A 17,915-nucleotide genomic window follows, 5' to 3' on the forward strand; every position below is an offset into this window, starting at 1 on the left:
ACACTTGCATTTTATACATGTCTCGATGTGTGTGAGGAATAAAGCGTGTAACAGCGAGCAGGGTTACAAATAATGAACGCCGGCGTATTCGCAGAACAATGTATAGCTGGACCCCTGCGTAACACACGTACGTTCCCTAATACGTCTCCTTCCAACACAGGCGTGAACGTGTACGAGTTCGGACCGGGAGAACTACAATTCCCACAGTTCCAGTCAGGTTTTAACTTTCAGAGTTCAAAGTTGAATCCCGTAACTCTTGCAACTGAGTAGTAAAATAGGGGTGCCGTTCGGCCTTCGTGGATGGTAAACGCCCGGAGTCGAAAAATACTCTCACGCGACTGTCATCGCGTTAAATTAAGAGCGAACGGAGGAAAAATGGTCGAAGAACAATAACAGCGGAGGAGGCGGTCGTCGTGTAGCGGGTGTTTGAAACAGAGCAGCGGTTTAGCCGCGTTGCTAGGCTAGTAGTAGCTCGCGACAGGAGCAGAGTAGCACAGCCACAGGCACATCACCAATCATGTTCGTGCAGGAGGAGAAGATTTTCGCCGGAAAGGTGCTCAAAATCCACATCTGTACGATGGAGGGTACGGAATGGCTCGAGGAAGTACCGGAGGACAGCAGCATCGAAAAACTTAAGGAGAAGTGCTTGAAACATGTAAATAAAATACTAAATATATAGTTGTAACTATAGTATTTTTCCCCTGCTAAATAATTTCGACGATGTGTTGGAATCAGGAATGTAAGTAACCTTGGCTTGGCCCGGCTGCGGAGAAGACGGTTCTGAAGCGGCTCGACGCCGCCGGCTATTTATAGTAGAAGTGGGGCCCCGCTCCGCGCGCGCGCCGCATCGCACCGGGGACACGCAGATGTTTGCCGTGTTGTTATGATCTGTGTGAGCCCGGTCACTCAAAATGTAAAATAGCTCTTTACAGTACCAAACATGCGGTTCCGCCGTCTCTCTGGTCATTTTCCTTTTGCTCCATTTACCGTCCTCATCACTCGGTCTCTTCATGTTTCAGACCTCGGCTTTACGTCTAAGAATTTTGTAGGCTGTTTTGCCTCTTTCTTCTCGCTAATAATATCGCCACAGTCGCCCGCCTGGCTTAAAACAGCCCTGCTGTCCCGTACGAAACTGATTTCACGTGCCTGGCACAGTGGCGCGGCGGGTAGCTGCTGATCTGCGTAGACTCGCCGTCTTTGCGTAGCTTTGCTCCCACTGTCCAAAGATATGTTGTTACCAGAGCTATAAACGTGTGGGAGGGTTTGTGGGGACAGCTGGTAGCCAAGTGGTGACAGCTGCTGCCTTTCAACCCAAAGGTCATGGGTTCGATCCCTGCCCCTGGCTGTAGTATCGTTTGAGCAAGGTATTTACCCTACATTGCTCCAGAAAAAGAAAAATCCAGCTGTACACATGGGTAAATAATTGTAAGGTTGTGATTACTGTAATGTTGTAAGTTGCTTTGGAGACAAGTGTCAGCAAAATGAATAAATGTGTGTGAGATTGCCCTGTTATGGACTGGGTGTTCCCTGCCTCGGGGGGGTGCGGTGGCACAGTGGGTTGGACCGGGTCCTGCTCTCCTGTGGGTCTGGGGTTTGAGTCCTGCTTGGGGTGCCTTGCGACGGACTGACGTCCCATCCTGGGTTTGTCCCCCTCCGGCCTTACGCCCTGTGTTGCCGGGTAGGCTCCGTGACCCCCGTATGGGACCAGCGGTTCGGAAAATGCGTGCGTGTGTGTTCCCTGCCTAATCTTATAGGCTCTGGGCTACCACTCCTCAAGACTGGGCAAGGACTCACTGGAAATGGATCATGGGAATATAATTGATTGATTGATACTTAATTATGCAGGGTTGTGTCTTTTTATGAATTTCCTCATAGTGCGTCCATGCAAGTCTGGAGGATCCGAAAACCGTTACGCACCATAAACTCATCCATGCTGCTTCGGAGAGGGTACTGAATGACAGTAAAACTGTTGTGGAGGAAAATATCAAAGACAGAGGTATGTCCAAAGAGGGAACTCGCTTGTTAGAAGTGTTTAGAATCATTTCAGAGGTGGTAACAAGGGACTCTGCTAACACACATGCACACACACGTTGAAGGTGTCTTGTTTCAGATGCCAGAAGTATCCCTACTGTTAAACTGTTGACCAAGGTGCATGAGTTACATTGCTTCGTAAAAATATCCAAAGTAATTTTTCTGTTCTTGTAACAAGTCCAGAATGTTTGTTTTTTGCATCGTCTCGATCAGTCGCTGCGTATTTTGCCAACATTCACGTGAAACATCTTGCATTTTTTTGGCTGCAGATGTCTTACTGTTAGTAAAGAAGAGGCCACCGCCGCCACCTCCCAAGATGTCTGATATATCTGCTGAAGAGAAGGTGAACACATTTCAAAAACTGCAGTAGCGGAATATAGTATTATGAGTGATAGAAATGACTATATAAAAATCTATTCCCAAAAAAAATATAACCTATCTTAGCAGTTCCTTTGTCAAAATAGTGTATTTAGAGAATATTTAAAAGTCCTTAGTGGAGGTACCAAAGATGCCACTAAGGTAATGCAAAGAAGGATTTGTCTTATGTTTTTTTTTAATTACAGGAGAAGTCTCAATTTATATTGGGAATGTGAGATAGCTGTTTAGTTTTTAAAACTGCTGTTAAATGTTATTGCTGGTTGCAAGACTTGTGGGGTTCCTGCCTGAAAAATGAATGTCCGCTGTAAAGCTGCAATTTTAATTTTTCAGCGATAATTACTTCGTTCATTCGTAATACATTTAGCAGATGCTTTCTTCTTCAAATGACGTACATCTCGTAGAAAATGTGCGCATTACATTAGCAGAAAAACTTTCTTGGTCTGTTGGGAACTAGCTGCTCTTCCCCTCTGTTTGTTACAATGTTAGTTCAGGTTTTTATTTCACTTTCAGAAGAAGCAAGATACCAAGGCTCCAGACAAAGATGCCATCCTGAAAGCAACTGCGGGTCTTACCACCCTCCACACAGACCGCACCGTTGCTTCTCATAACATCCGAGATGTAAGTTGTTTCCTTTCGGGTCTGACTTAAACTCCTAACTGACTATAGTCAGCATGCAATTTATCTGAATTTTTTTTTTTTTTTTTTGTTCAGGGGTAAAATGGCATTTTCCCTGCAAACCTGGCTTTAAATACACTTTTTTAGGTGCTACACCACCAGAGACATTATAATAAAACACTTTACGTTACATGAATGCTTTCAGCATATGTTTCTCTCCAAAGCTATGTACAATTCACAGTATACATGAAGACATTTAAATGCAAACAATTACCAAAGCAGAACTTCTCTGTTGCCACCATTATACTAGTAGAAATTACTGAAGTAGCTCATGTTAAAGTTACATTGAAACAGCAAATGTATAAGTAATTGTAGCCGATGTTTCTGAACTAATTTGTAAAGCTGTGAGGAGTTGGGAAGAGATACAGGTCTGAAAGAGATGGGCTATAGGACACTTCTTGAATCCAGAGAGGGATTCAGCAGTTCTGAGGGACAGAGAGAGTTTATTCCATTATGTTTGGGCCAAAAGTGACAATTGGCAGGATTTCACTTATTGACCCCAATTGTGTGTGACAAGGAGGTGACTTAGAAGTACAGAAGTGCAGCGCTCTTGTTGGGCTTGAGGTATTGCTGTGAAGGTCCTTTGACTGTCCTGTAGAGTCGAGACATCGACATGAGCAGTCATAGGAAGCGAGTGGAGAGCTATAAGGCAGGCAGGTACATGGAAATGTCCTGGTAAGTGGACCATAGCTCATACTGCAGTATTCCAGATCAGTCAAACAGGTTTGATGGCAGAGGCTAGGAGACCAGACAGATGGGAGTTGCGGAAGTCCAACAGAATATCACAGTAGACTGGACCGGGAAGTGGGCAGAGTGTATTGCGAGATACAGTATATGCTTATTCCATGGATGCTGTAGAGGAGATGTCCACAAAATCCCATCGTGGCTGCAGTGTTTGGGAAGAGGCAGACTCTTGAGTCACTTGTTACTCCTAACCTCTTGACTCAAGCAGATGAGTGAGTTTAACGTGGTACCGTTTTAGGCCCTAATAGGCAGGTGTACCAGATGACAGTAGTATTGGACTTTTGGACGTTCAGATTTTCGACATCCATGGAGGTCCTCTGTCATTACAGCAGAATGCCCAGGAGAGCTGAGCAGTCAACTGCTACCACATCCTTGTGGTTTGGGAGTTTTTTGTTTCCTCTCCTCATTTGCCAGGTGACTTGGTCTCATTATCATCAGTATCTGTTTTAGTCTGTTTTCATGGTGTTTGTATTGCAGTCTTGTTCAGCACTCTGTGTCACTCCAGTGAGGATATAAACATAAACTGAACTGAATTGAAAGTATTAGCAGTCAGATGGAGGGTTTTAGTCTTGGAGAAGTGGTGGTGACTGGTTGTCCAGACAGAGATGGCAGACAGACATGCTGTAATGCATGAATGTGTATCTGTCAGCTGAGGGGAAAGAGAGGAAGAGCTGTGTGTTGTCTGTGTATGTTCAATTCAAATTATTTTCTATATTTCCATTTCTCTGCTTAAATTGCTTGGTAATTTTGACACAAATTGGAGTATGGAACAATTCGTGGTAAATATTTAAAGTCTAAAATGTTTTGCGCCTTTGTAAAACATGTAAAATGTAAATCTTCACATATAATTCTTACATGTTAAGAAAACAGATGTAGACTGGAAATTTCCAAAGCGATTTGGATTCAGATGTTCAGCAAAGCTTTGTTCAGTAAAATGTAGGAGGAGATCCATCCCAAAGTATTGTGACATCCAGAATTTCCCTACAGTTAAAATAAAAGGTTTTGACTGTTTCGTGTATGTGTGAATTAAAATTTCGGGGGAACTGCCCTTGGAAGGCAAGCTGTTTGTATATATCTGTAAGCAAAATTTTGAAAACAATACTAGGTTTTAATGACTACTTGACAGCTTTTGAGTCATCACTACATGCAAAATGGTTTTTTTTTATAAATTTAAACAGCATGATTAACTGTAGCGCATCTGTTTTTATTGTGTGTTAGTTCCAGACAGAACTCCGGAAGATTCTTGTCTCGCTCATTGAGGTGGCACAGAAGCTTTTGGCCTTGAACCCAGATGCAGTGGAGCTTTTCAAGAAGGCAAATGGTACCTAGTTTCACAGTTCTGCATTTCTATTTACACGTGGGCAAGTAACACCTTCTGTTTAAGGTAATCGATGATCTGGTAACTTCTCACTTGCTTTCCCCCTGTAGCTACAAGACTAAGGTTTGTGCAGATGTGTACAGAAAGGGGCTTGATGTGAAATTCCTTCTACAAATTTCTCTCTCTACCTATTATGTTTCCTCCTAGACAGTTGTGTTGAATATTGCATGGCTAGGTTATTTTTACTCACATGGTTAAAGCATTAAAGTACTGCACTGATTTATTGGACCGCAAAAATGTTCTCTTAGGGTTAAATGAATATTTAAGATGGAATTTGCCTTAAAATGGGAATCATGTGTATTTTCCCCCCAAAAAAAACTCTCTAGAATGATTGCAGGTGTTTCTAAACCTTATTGGGTATATTTGCTTTTTCTTGTCTTGAAATTCTGAAACTGTGGCAGTGGGCTCTGTACAAAAGAGTCAGTTAAATGGGGGGCAAAAAAATATCCAAGACTGCATTGTAAGGGTGTAACAGTGACATCATTGAATATCTCCAGCCATGCTGGATGAAGATGAAGAGGACAGAGTGGACGAAACGGCTCTCCGGCAACTGACTGAGATGGGTTTTCCAGAGAGCCGTGCCATCAAGGCGCTGCGGCTAAACCAGTGAGTCCAGTTGGAGCCAGTGAGCTACTCTCAGCAGAAACAGTGGGCGCTGCCTCTCATATCTGCCACACAAATGCCATTTTAGCAGTTGCTAAATGATGTCAGGTTTGATGAAAGCACTGTGGTGCTTCATACCATGCGAATGGTGTAAATTAAGACAGGAATGGACTGATCACTCCTGGTAACAAAGCACCAATGTCGATGTATGGATTGCTGGGTAATAAGTCACCAGGGAAAACTAACAATGGGGTAAAAATTTTTCACTCCACCAACTGAGGGAGGAAATCCAACCCCTCCCATCTCCCCAGAAGAGCTTCATCTCTGGCTTGTGATTAGGTGAGCAGAGTTGCTTTGCTCTTCTGCTGACACTTAGTCCTTCCACATGACACAAGAATGGACAGAGTAGATGGGCGGCATGGTGGCACAATGTGTAGCGCTGCTGTCTCACAGCGCCTGGGTGGTGCGAGAGGACATGGATTTGATCCTTGCTCAGTCTGTGTGGAGTTTGCGTGTTCTCCCCATGTCTGCATGGGTTTCCTCTGGGTGCTCTGGTTTACTCCCACACTCCAAAGACAGGCTGTTCAGGTTCCCCCATAGTGCGTGAGCAACAGAGCGTGTGTGTTCCACTGATGTATAGATGAGTGACCCTTTGTAAGTAATGTAGTAAGTCACCTTGTAGCAGTGTAAGTCACCTTGGTGAATAAGGTGTGTGGGCTGATAATACTACGTAGAGTTCATTGGAAGATGCTTTGGAGAAAAGTGTTTGCTAAATAAGTAAATGTAGATTGGGACTTGAATTGAAGGTACATGTTTAGGTTTTATTCTACCTTGGGAGAAACACAGTTGTTTTGAGCAGTCAAGCAGAGATTTAAATGTGGGGAATAGTAAAATTTGGTGGAAAGATTATCAAAAAGAAGGGAGATGGTGATTAGGTGATTAGGTGAGCTAGGTAATGCTGAATTCCAGGATAATATCAAACAATCAAATAATATCAAATTGTTCATGTTCCCCACAGCATGTCTGTGACGCAGGCCATGGAATGGCTGATCGAGCATGTAGACGAACCTACAGCCGACAGCCCCCTGCCTGGCCAGGATGCCCTTGGTGCAGCAGCAGCGGTTGCTCCTGCACCCTTAGCAAGAGCCCCTTCCCAGTCAAGTGTGGGGGACTCCAAACAGGATGAGCTCACAGAAGTCTTCAAGAGGATCCGCAGGAAACGGGAGTTCAGGCCTGATGCACGGGCGAGTGTTTTCAGTTTCTGTGGACTTCTTCAGCTTTTATAAACTGAAGCAAGGTTTGATGGTCTTTGTTGCTCTGCAGGCAGTTGTAGCATTGATGGAGATGGGCTTCGATGAGAAGGAGGTGGTTGATGCCCTTCGTGTCAATAACAACCAGCAGGATGCGGCGGTGGGTTTGCTGGAGGATTAAGGAATTGTGAGATTGATCTTGATTCAAATCAGTTTGGGTAGCTGTAGCATCAAGTTTTTTTCTACCACATAGTACATTGTTTCTGTTAATCTGAGACTTTTGTTTATCGCTATACCCGTCACACAAACTTTTCTTGCACAGCCTTGTTTTTTTGGGATGGCAGATGTTTTATCAGGAACTTGGCTCTCAGGTATGTAAATACTGATAGTTGTGTGCCTCATGTGCAGTGTGACTGGCTGTTGGGAGACAGGAAGCCCTCACCAGAAGATCTAGACAAGGGCATTGATACCAACAGTCCTCTGTTCCAAGCCATCCTGGAGAATCCTGTAGTGCAGTTGGGCCTGACAAACCCCAAGACATTGCTAGGTTGGTACTGTCGCACAGATATTTTTTAGAGACAAACACTAATAATGCCTGGCTCTGGTCTTATCTATTCTCGTGTTACAGATAATTTGTTCTGGGGTATTTTAAGAGCTCTACTAGCATTTTACAAATGGTGGCATATTGTGATTTTGCAATAACATTATTGTAATTCTTGAATAGACTTGTGCTTTCAGCTTCCTTTCTATATGTGATAAATGTATTGATTTGAAAGGTTTTCAGTTTGGAAAAATCTTAACCTGAAAAATGAAACAGATTTCCTGATGCCTGGCATATACACTGTACTCAGCACAACTATAGATGCTCTCCAGCAGAATTTTGGTATAAAGGCCCCATTAGCGCAATGGCAGTGGTATGGTGGTAGTACTAAGGTGAGAAGTATTGCCACACATCTGTTTTTCCTCTGCAGCGTTTGAGGACATGTTGGAGAACCCGCTGAACAGCACACAGTGGATGAACGACCCAGAGACAGGACCTGTTATGCTCCAGATCTCCAGAATCTTCCAGACCCTTAACCGCACGTAGGGCTCATGGTGGCAGTGGAGAAGGAGAGAGGATGGCAGGATGGCCTTTGGCTTTTGGCTTGTGCTGTTAATACTTGTTTGTACGTCTCTCTCTCTCATGTGGCTGTTACTTGAATCTCATGATGCCTTGAGCAGTTAGCATTAGGAGGTGTGTGAAGCTATGGAGACTGAATTGCAGGATATAATGGTAGTGTAAAAGCTGAAACAGAGATCTATTTATAACAAGAGAAACCTTGCTTGGGAAAAGTAAACAATTGTTTTTTTTTTTTTTTTCTCAAAGAAAATTTGAGTAATTTTTTCATATCTTATTTATTTCTCATCTAAATCATATGTTAATTCATGCAAATGTTTGCATATTTAAGGGTAATTACTACTATCTTCTACAGTTTGGTGTTTCTTCCCATTTCTTTTAATTACCAGAGATGTGTGTCTTGAGAAAATGATTATTTTAACTTCACATGCTGGATTGGCATTATTAATGAAACTGTAAGGCAAGGTGAGGTTCATCAGTATTGCTGCAGTCCAGTTAAATTGGAGGCAAGGAGCACAGCTGACAACCTGCGAAAATAAAGCGGTGCCAAAGTTCCCTCTGTTACCATGGGCTAAAGTATCTGACAACTTCTATAGAATAGGTTTATATGTCAGCGTCTCAAAACAATATGGTTGTATTTTTTAACATGCTTTCATTACTATGAAGAAATAAAGAATATAAGAAATACCTTGATAATTAATACATTTCCTGCTGAATATAATGAAAAATAGCAGCCTTATCTGAGCCACTTAAATAAATATAGTTTATTCTGCTGAAATATATTAGGTGTCCAATTTTTATATATAAGATCTGTGATAATAGATATTTAAATGGCATAAGCAAACAAAATCCAGAAAAACAGCCACATTAATATCAAACGTGGTCTGTTTCTTTATACCTCATCTGTAATGTATTGCAGGTTTTTGTAGATGTGAACTTTTAAGTAAAAGTATGATGAATAGACAGTTCATTATATTTGTCAAGGGGACTTAAAGAATGCTGCTAATCTCAGCCAGAGTAGGAACACTTTTTTGCAGTTCTTTTTCCTCATTTTCCATGAAAAGTATATCTGGTCTCAAATTGTACCTTTTGTATAGCCAGATATGTCAGTAACAGATTTTTGCAGCCAACTGATGAATCACTTGCACTCAAAAAAAAAAAAAAAAAAAAAAACTCCATAAGTCAAAAATCACACTAGGAAAAATAGTGAACTGTTTTATACTTTCTCTATATTAAAGCTATATCAGCAAGTAATTTGGAGTTGATGTTGCAACATTGCTTGCACTCACATGGATTAATGGATTGTTCATCCACTTGTCTTGGTGTTTGATGTTTTCAAAAAAAAATTTGTATTTTCTACACTAAATGCAGCCCTGAAACTATGTCCTAGATCGCTGCCTCAAAATAGTCACTCTATCCTATTTACCTACACAAATAACAAAAAACAGCTTTTACTTTATTGTTGCTGCCTTTGCGTTATTGAAGTTCACTTAATTCTGGAAATGGGTCGTTTTAATTAAGTTGTTGGTAGTTGGATTTTTTTTTTTTTTTGGTAGTTCTGTTAGCCAATAGCTGTTTTCAGATCAGTAGTTCTTCAGCTATATGAGTTGACCTGACAAAATATGTACTTACCTACAGCCTTCTTGTATAATGCAGAACAGTCCTGTTGTCAGTTTGTGTTAGATATTTAATTTACAGTGAAGTAATCTCCTGAATATTATACTTTATTACAGATGTATTGGTGTCTACTGCAGAGCTATCCGTTGTCCTGAAACAGGTGTGTTTGTATTCTTTTAAAATCATACACAGGCTATAAATCTGGTTGACACATCAAAAACAGTGTGTATAAAAGTTTGTAACAGCCATGTATTACCTTTGTATGTCTTCTAGTTTTTGCTGTTGTCAACATGATTGTTAGGTAGGATGTTAATATGGATCCAAAGACAAGTGCAGTAAGAAGCTGGGATAAACAAAAGTCTGTACAATCAGACCATTTATTCCACAAAATACCACAGAAACAGTAAGGGAGAAATTATGATTGTTTCAAATATGATTTAAATGTGATATCACAGTTTTACTGTTTTTTTTTTTTTTTTTTTTTTTTGGCTTACAGCTGTATTTACTAATGTTTCTGTGTGATTTAAAAATCTGTAGGGTTTTATTGCTAAAATGGCACGAGTAGAAGAAGCGGAAGGAAGCTTGTTTTTTTGGGACATCAGACACACAGCTCTACCGTTCTTTCAACCAATGTCCTCTTGTGTGGACACAGCAATTTTAGCACCATCACTCGCAGTGGTAAGGGTTTTACCAAATGAGGTGTCTGTATGATCAGCTGGCCTTACTTTCACCGAAGCTTTATTCAGTGGCTCCAGCACTTGTTACAGATTTTTTATATATATATATATATATATATATATATATATATATATATATATATATATATATAGAATATAGATCAGCAAATAAATTTGCTGGTTTCTGGAGTATGACAATTGCATGCTGTTTTTTGAAAATAGAAGATTGTGTTTCAGGGGATTTTTTTTCTCTCAAGACTTGATTTTGTCTGTCTGGGGAAACCACTGTTCAGACTGTTCAGCATTACGTTCACTTGAAGGTTTAATTGCACGTTTTCAAACAGGTGAATACTGAATATAATTGGGAGATGTATTTTAAGTGCTTTAAAGAAAATTCTTAAACCATTATTGTGAGTTTATTTTTTTATGTTGCAATATCTTGCTGCTCATGTGACATATTAGAGATATTTGTCAAATGCATATCTGGTTACTTTTGAGGGTAGTATTTAAAAATTAGCATTTTGAGTTTCATATTGATGGATGTTCAAGTAGAATGACCAAAGTTCATGTTTTGACTTCTTGAGTTGGGATTCATTTTTTTCAGACTACTCTCATAAGGGAAATAATTATTTTATGTTGCACTGTCCTTTACTCCTAGGGCATATTTAAACACATATTTAACAAACTGCAGGGTAAATTCAAAGTCCAGTCATATCATATTTTGTTCTCTTAGAATTTGCATCAAGTTACAATAACATAAAATCCCTGATTAATATTGGAAAATACTTTTTATGTAAGTGAAGGTATCTGAAAGGTTTACATGGCACCTGAGAATTTAATTATATTTGACAGTCCTGTTATTCCAAACTCCAATAGCAATCTTCTCTTAAGGCTTACATTTAGTAGTGTGAGAAGCCCAGGAGCCCTGTGTTACTGTCATGTACCACGTCCAAGAGGAAAAGGCTATTTGTTACTGTTGTCCTGTCACTTCCAAGGTCAGTCAATAACTACAGCAACCTATGCAAGTAATCATCACTGACAAGTGACCAGAAGAGCTTTGCGGCAGTCCTTACTGTGTTTCTTAGAACTACTAAAGCATTTTGTACTGTGTCCACAAATCTGTGTTGTGGTGTGAAATAATTGGAAAATTCTGTCATAGCAATGGAATCGTGAAGGGAAACTGAAGTTAGATTTACTTTAAAAAAGTATGCGGATTTTTAATGTGTTAATGGTTTGAAGTTTTATTAAGAGGTGCTTTTTATGAAGTGTGTAGTGGCCGCATGATGCATTTCACTAGCATAGCTCATCAGTCAAGATTGGTACAGCCACTTGAACACACACACACACACACAAACACACAACCTTGTTGTTCATCCATCTTTGGAGTGTGAGCTGGAGCAGTGGGGTGAGGCTGTATGAAAGGACAAGTCAAATACCCCCAACCTATTACCTTGAGCACTCACTTTGGGTCCTTGTTTTCTTTTACAACTCTTCTCATCTGTGGAATGTTTAAAAGCCGTGTAACAACACTTCATGTTTGTTCATTACAAATAAAAAAAATTTAAAAGTGTTGTGTGTCAGGGTTTACTTACTGCACTTTTAAGTTCTTAAATACCCCGTATTTACATTTTACACATTTATTCCTACATTTTATTTCTGGGAATGAGTCGTGACGTATTTATATAGATCCTGTGCTTGAAATGAGTTTGTGACAATGGTAACTTTTTTTTTTTTTTCCTCTCTCTTCTTTCAGTATTCTGACATGTTTAGTGACTGATATGGTCAATCAAAGACAAATTTGACATCACAGGATGAAACTCTTCAAAACAAAATCTTACATAATCTACTGTTGGCACTAAAGTTTAATCTTTATGATTTTCATGTATGCTGTTTCAGTAAATAATGACACATGTATTTCATAACTTTTACTTTTTTTCTCATAACATCTTGATGCATAATTCAGTATACAACAGTTTAATTGTGTTTAGAAATGAAAAGCAAAGAAATTTTAGGCGGGGCATCAGAGTACAAGAATGCTTCCCCCCCCCCCATCAGAAATAATGGGAAACTGGGTTTCGATATGGGTTTGCTCAGGATATGAACAGTTTTCAGGAACAAATTATGTTTGTAAACCAAGGAATGCCTGCATTTACCCATTTGTACAGCTGGGTAATTTTACTGGAGAAACTTAAGTGAAGTACCTTACTCAAAGGTACTATAGCTAGAGGTAGGATTTGAACCCACAACCTCTTGGTCAAAAACCAGCAGCTCCAACCACCACATTATGGATCCTGGATTTCCTCACCAACAGACCCCAGCATGTGCAAATTGGCAGTAATACCTCCTCCCCACTGATCCTCAACACTGGCACTCCACAGGTAAGCGTCCTGAGCCCAGTGCTATACTCCCTGTTCACACATGACTGTGTGGCCAGTCACAGCTCCAGCACCATCATAAAGTTTGCTGACGATACCACCGTTGTGGGTCTGATCACCAACAACGATGAGACGGCTTACAGAGAGGAGGTGAGGCTCCTGGCAGAATGGTGCCAGGACAACAACCTGTTTCTAAATGTCAATAAAACTAAGGAGCTGGTGACTGACTTCAGGAAACAGAATACGGTTCATGCACCCATCTACATGGGAGGGGACATTGTAGAGAGGGTCAACAGCTTCAAATTCCTCAGGGTCACCCTCACTGCCAAACTCGCATGGACTGAGCACACAGCATCAACTATCAAAAAGGCCCATCAATGCCTTCACTTCCTCAGGCGTCTGAAGAAAGCCAGGATGTCCACTACAGTCCTCACCACTTTCTACAGGTGTGCTGTGGAGTCCGTCCACAAAGGATGTATTATATCCTGGGGTGGCATCTGCTCCATACAGGACAAGAAAGCCCTACAGAGGGTGGTCAAAACAGCTCAGGAAATCATCGGCTCACAGCTACCAGCAGTCCAGAACACCTACACCACACGCTGCCTCAGAAAGATAATGCGGATCATGAGAGATCATAGTCACCTCGCACGGGCACTTTTCTCTTCCCTGCCATCTGCAAAATGGCTTAGGTCTATTCAAACCCGCACAGCCAGGTACAGGAACAGCTTTTTCCCCACTGCTGTAAGAGTATACAACATTAACCAATGTACTACCTTTAGTAACTAGAGTTGGACTGTTCTCTCCAAGCACATTGGTAGATTACATTGTCACTTTAAGTATTCTCATTCTCATGTTCTGAGTTCTCTGGCTGTCTACTGGTGTTATTGTTATTATTGTTACCATTATTTATTGTTATTGCTATTGCATTATTCACTGTCATTGTCATTGTTTTGTTTGTACAGTATTTGTATTGTCTCTGTCTTGTCCATAGTCTGTGGAGAAGCATTCAAAAAGATTTTCATGATACTTGTACACGGTACTTGTACCTATGACAATAAACTTGAAACATTACCTGTTGCCCCTTGGTATTATATAAGGGATAAACATTGGAATTAAACTTTTATTGCTGTGATAGTAAGGACATCTATGAGGAACCCCCCTATATTACTAAACAAAAACAAAACAAACAGTTTATTAGAGGCCATAAGAGATTTTTGAAATATCTGTATCCTAAATCCACTTCATTGTACAATGTTTAGCATAAACATTTGCACATTCTACGCAACCTATGCATGGAGTAAATTTTATCACTTCACTACATCATCCATAACGGTGTAATTACACTGAGCTGCACCTATAGATGGTGTAGCTAGTTAGTATAAGTACACCATGCATGGATCAGTAATTCAGGTGGTACAGCAAGTAGTGCTGCTGTCTCGCAGCATCTGGGTGGTGTGAGAGGATGTGGGTTTGATCCCCGCTCAGTCTGTGTGGAGTTTGCATGTTCTCCCCGTGCAGTATTAATTTCTCATTATAAGATGATTTTTTTTTTTTAACAGTATAAACACTTTTATTGAGAAAAAAGTTATCTGGTAGTTTAAAAAGTTATATAAGAAGAGACTGTGATCAGCATCCATAGTCGCATTGTTGTTTGCTTTCAATCCTTGTGGTAGATACGACCGTAAGTCACTAATTTTATTCTGAAAACATCTGCAATACTTCTTTTGTGTTAGTTTGATGAAAGATGGTCAATATTGACATGTTTAAAGATTGATGTTCTGTCCTGAAATGCATTGCGATCTGATGGCTAACATGCTAACGGAGCTGTGCAATCATTTTCGTATACCTGCATATCATTAATGTGCTTAGATTGTTTATTTAGCTGTTTGAATGTGTTAGTGGATGTTTATAAAAGTGAAAGTTGTATGTTATCTGTAATATTTTTGTGAGTTACTTTGTAATTTGTATCCTTGTATTTTCTCTTTTAGTTTTACAAAAAAGTCAAATAAAGTGTGCATCACACAAGCGCAAAGGAGAACGTGTGGTGGAGCTTTATTTCTGTTAACTATCTGTTTTGGTTCAGAACACCACTGCCAGGACAGAATAGTAAAAGGTTGTCTGCACGGCAGGAGAAGACAAGCAAGCGCAATCTCATCTAGCTACGCTATAGTATCAAGATGGATGAGTCACAGCCTTGCAAGAAAGTAGAGGAAGCTGACCAAGCTCTAGAAATAAGATCACAGTCAAACAGATCACATCGCTCTAGTAGCTCTTCGGCTAGTCCAGCTGCGACCACGGCAAGCGCTACAGCGGCAGCATGCAAAGTAAAAGCCTCCTATGCAGAGAAAGAAGCCATCATGATGAGAGAGAGAGCTCAACTAGAAGAGCATCAACAAAAAACACTATCTGAAACGGCACGTAGAAAAGCAGAGGTTGAGGCTGAATTGTATGTATTGAAACTGCAGAAAGAAGCTGTAGCAGCATCTACAGAGGCAGAAGTTTACGAAGCTGCAGTTTACAGAGAAGATGGACTAAGTGTCGACCTAGAAAAAGATTTGTGCATCTTGAACAGAACTGAACGCACCAGAGAATGTGTGCAGACGTATTCTCAGCTACCAAATGCTCCTAATCTGACTCCTAATCCACAACATGCGAGTGAGAATCTAGTTATGTGACGAGGAGTTATGTTGCAGGCTCATTTAGTTCCCTCCCTCTGACGATGAAAGAGGAGTCAAACGCAGAGACAGCTCCTATGAAGCAGGAACACACAGTTCAACATGGCTTCCAGTGTTCTCCTTCTAATGTTAAGACTGAGCCATTTGATGGAGCCGATGAGGTGATGCATCAAAGCTATCCAGTACGAATACAGCGTGAATCAGACCCGCCCTCTCAAGTACCTGCCAAGTGCTTTACTCCAGAACTGCCACATGCCAATGACTTCACTACGTATCTGCTGAGGAAAGAAATGGTGAGTTCTGGCTTGTTCTGATTTGATGACTGCCCTGAAAATTACTGGGCGTGGAAAACGTCTTTTCAAACTGTAACCAGTGAACTCAATATAACTAGTAGAGAGGAGATCGACCTTCTCATCAGATGGCTTGGTCCTGATTCGCCTAATCATGCCAAACGAATTAAATCAGTTCATGTCAGTAACCCTACCTTAGGAGTTCGAGTGATATGGCGTCACCTGGAAGACTGCTACGGATGCCCAGAGGTCATCGAGGCATGATGTTAAAGAGGCTTGATGTTTTTCCTCGCATCACAAATAAAGACACCCATCGTCTGAGAGACCTTGGAGATTTGCTGCTTGAGCTACAGTCTGAAAAAGAGAGTGGTCGTTTACCTGGACTTGCTTACCTTGACACAGCGCGGGGAGTCAACCCCATCGTAGAAAAACTCCCGTTCAGTCTTCAAGACAAATGGATTACGCAAAGTTCCAGGTACAAAGAAGACGATAATGTATATTTTCCACCTTTCAGCTTCTTTGTTGAATTTGTTTGCAGACAAGCAAGAACTAGAAACGATCTTAGTTTTGCACTCACTTCAACTGGCTGTTTGAACAACACGAAAGCCGACGGAGCTACCAGGTCGAGTAACAGAACTTCTGTCTTCGTCAAGAAGACTGAAATAACGACTGCATGACCAAACCAAGAGAGAAACTCAGAAGAGAATGTAGAACCAGACAAGGTTTGCACTATACACAATAAGCCTCATCCACTCCACAAGTGTCACACGTTCAGGAGCAAACACCTGGATGAACGAAAAGCACATCTGAAGGAAAGGTCCATCTGTTTTAAATGTTGTGCTTCCAGCAAGCATGCTGCGAGAGACTGTAGAGCATCTATTAAGTGCAGAGAATACGATAGTGACCAACATGTTGCAGCCATGCATCCAGGACCTGCTCCATGGTCTGTTGAAGCGGCTGAACCAAAGGCAGAGCAAATCACAGAAAACACAGATGAGGACACTACCGAGGTCACCAACAAGTGCACTGAGCTTTGCGGAGATGCTAGTAAGCCCAAGTCATGTTCAAAGATCTGTCTTGTGAAAGTTTATCTCTCTAATCAATGTGAAAAAGCCAAACACATTTATGCTGTACTAGATGAACAGAGTAATAGATCTTTGGTGAAGTCACAGTTCTTCGATCTGTTCAACATTCAACATGTCAGTGGGGAGGAAAGCAAGTGGATTCTCTGTCGAATCGCTTGATGGGAAAACAATAGTTGCTCTTCCACTCTTGATAGAGTGTAACACCTTACCAGACGACAGATCTGAGATCCCTACGCCTGAGGCAGCTGTGCGTTTCCCCCACCTCACTGTGGTGTCAGATAAAATCCTGCCTTCAGATCCTAGTGCTCCAATCCTTCTCCTCTTGGGTCGAGACGTTCTTAGTGTGCATAAAGTGCGCGAACAACGCAATGGACCCCACAACACACCATATGCGCAGCGCTTAGACCTGAGCTGGGTGATAGTGGGAGAAGTTTGCCTCGATGGCACTCATCGTCAATCCAGCGTGAATGCTTACAAGACCAACATACTTCCCAACGGACGAACTTCATTCTTTTCTTCATGCACGAAAGGCATCAACGTCGTAGAATGGGGTGAGTCACCTCTCTTGTCATACATACCCGACCCACCATGTTCTCTCAAATGTTCGAAATTTAATGAGAGCTATACAAAGAGCTTGAAGGAGAATGTGTTCTTCAGATCTCCAGAGGATGATAAAGCAGCTCTATCTGTGGAGGATAAAGTCCTTCTAGGCATAATGGACAAAGAGGTGTACCTTGACGAGAATAGCCAGTGGGTGGCACCACTTCCATTTCGCTCTCCAAGAATTCAACTCCCAAACAATAGAGAGCAAGCTATGCAGAGGCTGAACTCATTACAGAGCACTCTCTCAAAGAAACCAAATATGAAAACGCACTTCTTTGACTTCATGCAGAAGGTGATTGAGAATAAACAAGCAGAAGTGGCTCCACCCCTGCAACCGGGGGAAGAGTGTTGGGATTTGCCGATTTTTGGAGTTTACCACCCCCACAAACCTGACAAAATTAGGGTGGTCTTTGATTC

At 41.2% G+C, this 17,915-nt stretch overlaps 1 protein-coding gene across 5 annotated transcripts; it reads left to right on the top strand.

The window, feature by feature from the left end:
- Positions 1-23: 23 nt before the first annotated feature.
- Positions 24-10,578, top strand: ubac1 (UBA domain containing 1). 5 transcript variants are annotated; one of them, XR_001966473.2, is made up of 12 exons: positions 24-655; positions 1,876-1,996; positions 2,301-2,374; positions 2,920-3,027; positions 5,047-5,149; positions 5,704-5,812; positions 6,828-7,053; positions 7,133-7,219; positions 7,468-7,606; positions 8,031-8,142; positions 9,910-10,196; positions 10,331-10,578. XR_001966473.2 is itself a non-coding variant. In XM_018760102.2 (12 exons), exons 1-12 carry the CDS (start codon positions 518-520, stop codon positions 10,342-10,344), a joined length of 1,275 nt encoding a protein of 424 aa, XP_018615618.1. In that variant the 5' UTR covers positions 24-517; the 3' UTR covers positions 10,345-10,578. The 5 variants fall into 5 exon arrangements, 3 of the variants coding, with proteins under 3 accessions (XP_018615618.1, XP_018615617.1, XP_018615619.1); XM_018760102.2 differs by having other exon boundaries at positions 9,910-9,953; XR_001966474.2 differs by lacking the exon at positions 10,331-10,578 and having other exon boundaries at positions 8,031-8,225; positions 9,910-9,929.
- Positions 10,579-17,915: the final 7,337 nt, after the last annotated feature.

The sequence above is a fragment of the Scleropages formosus genome, chromosome 17, assembly GCF_900964775.1.
Source record: "Scleropages formosus chromosome 17, fSclFor1.1, whole genome shotgun sequence".
NCBI classification, from domain to species: Eukaryota; Metazoa; Chordata; class Actinopteri; order Osteoglossiformes; family Osteoglossidae; genus Scleropages; species Scleropages formosus.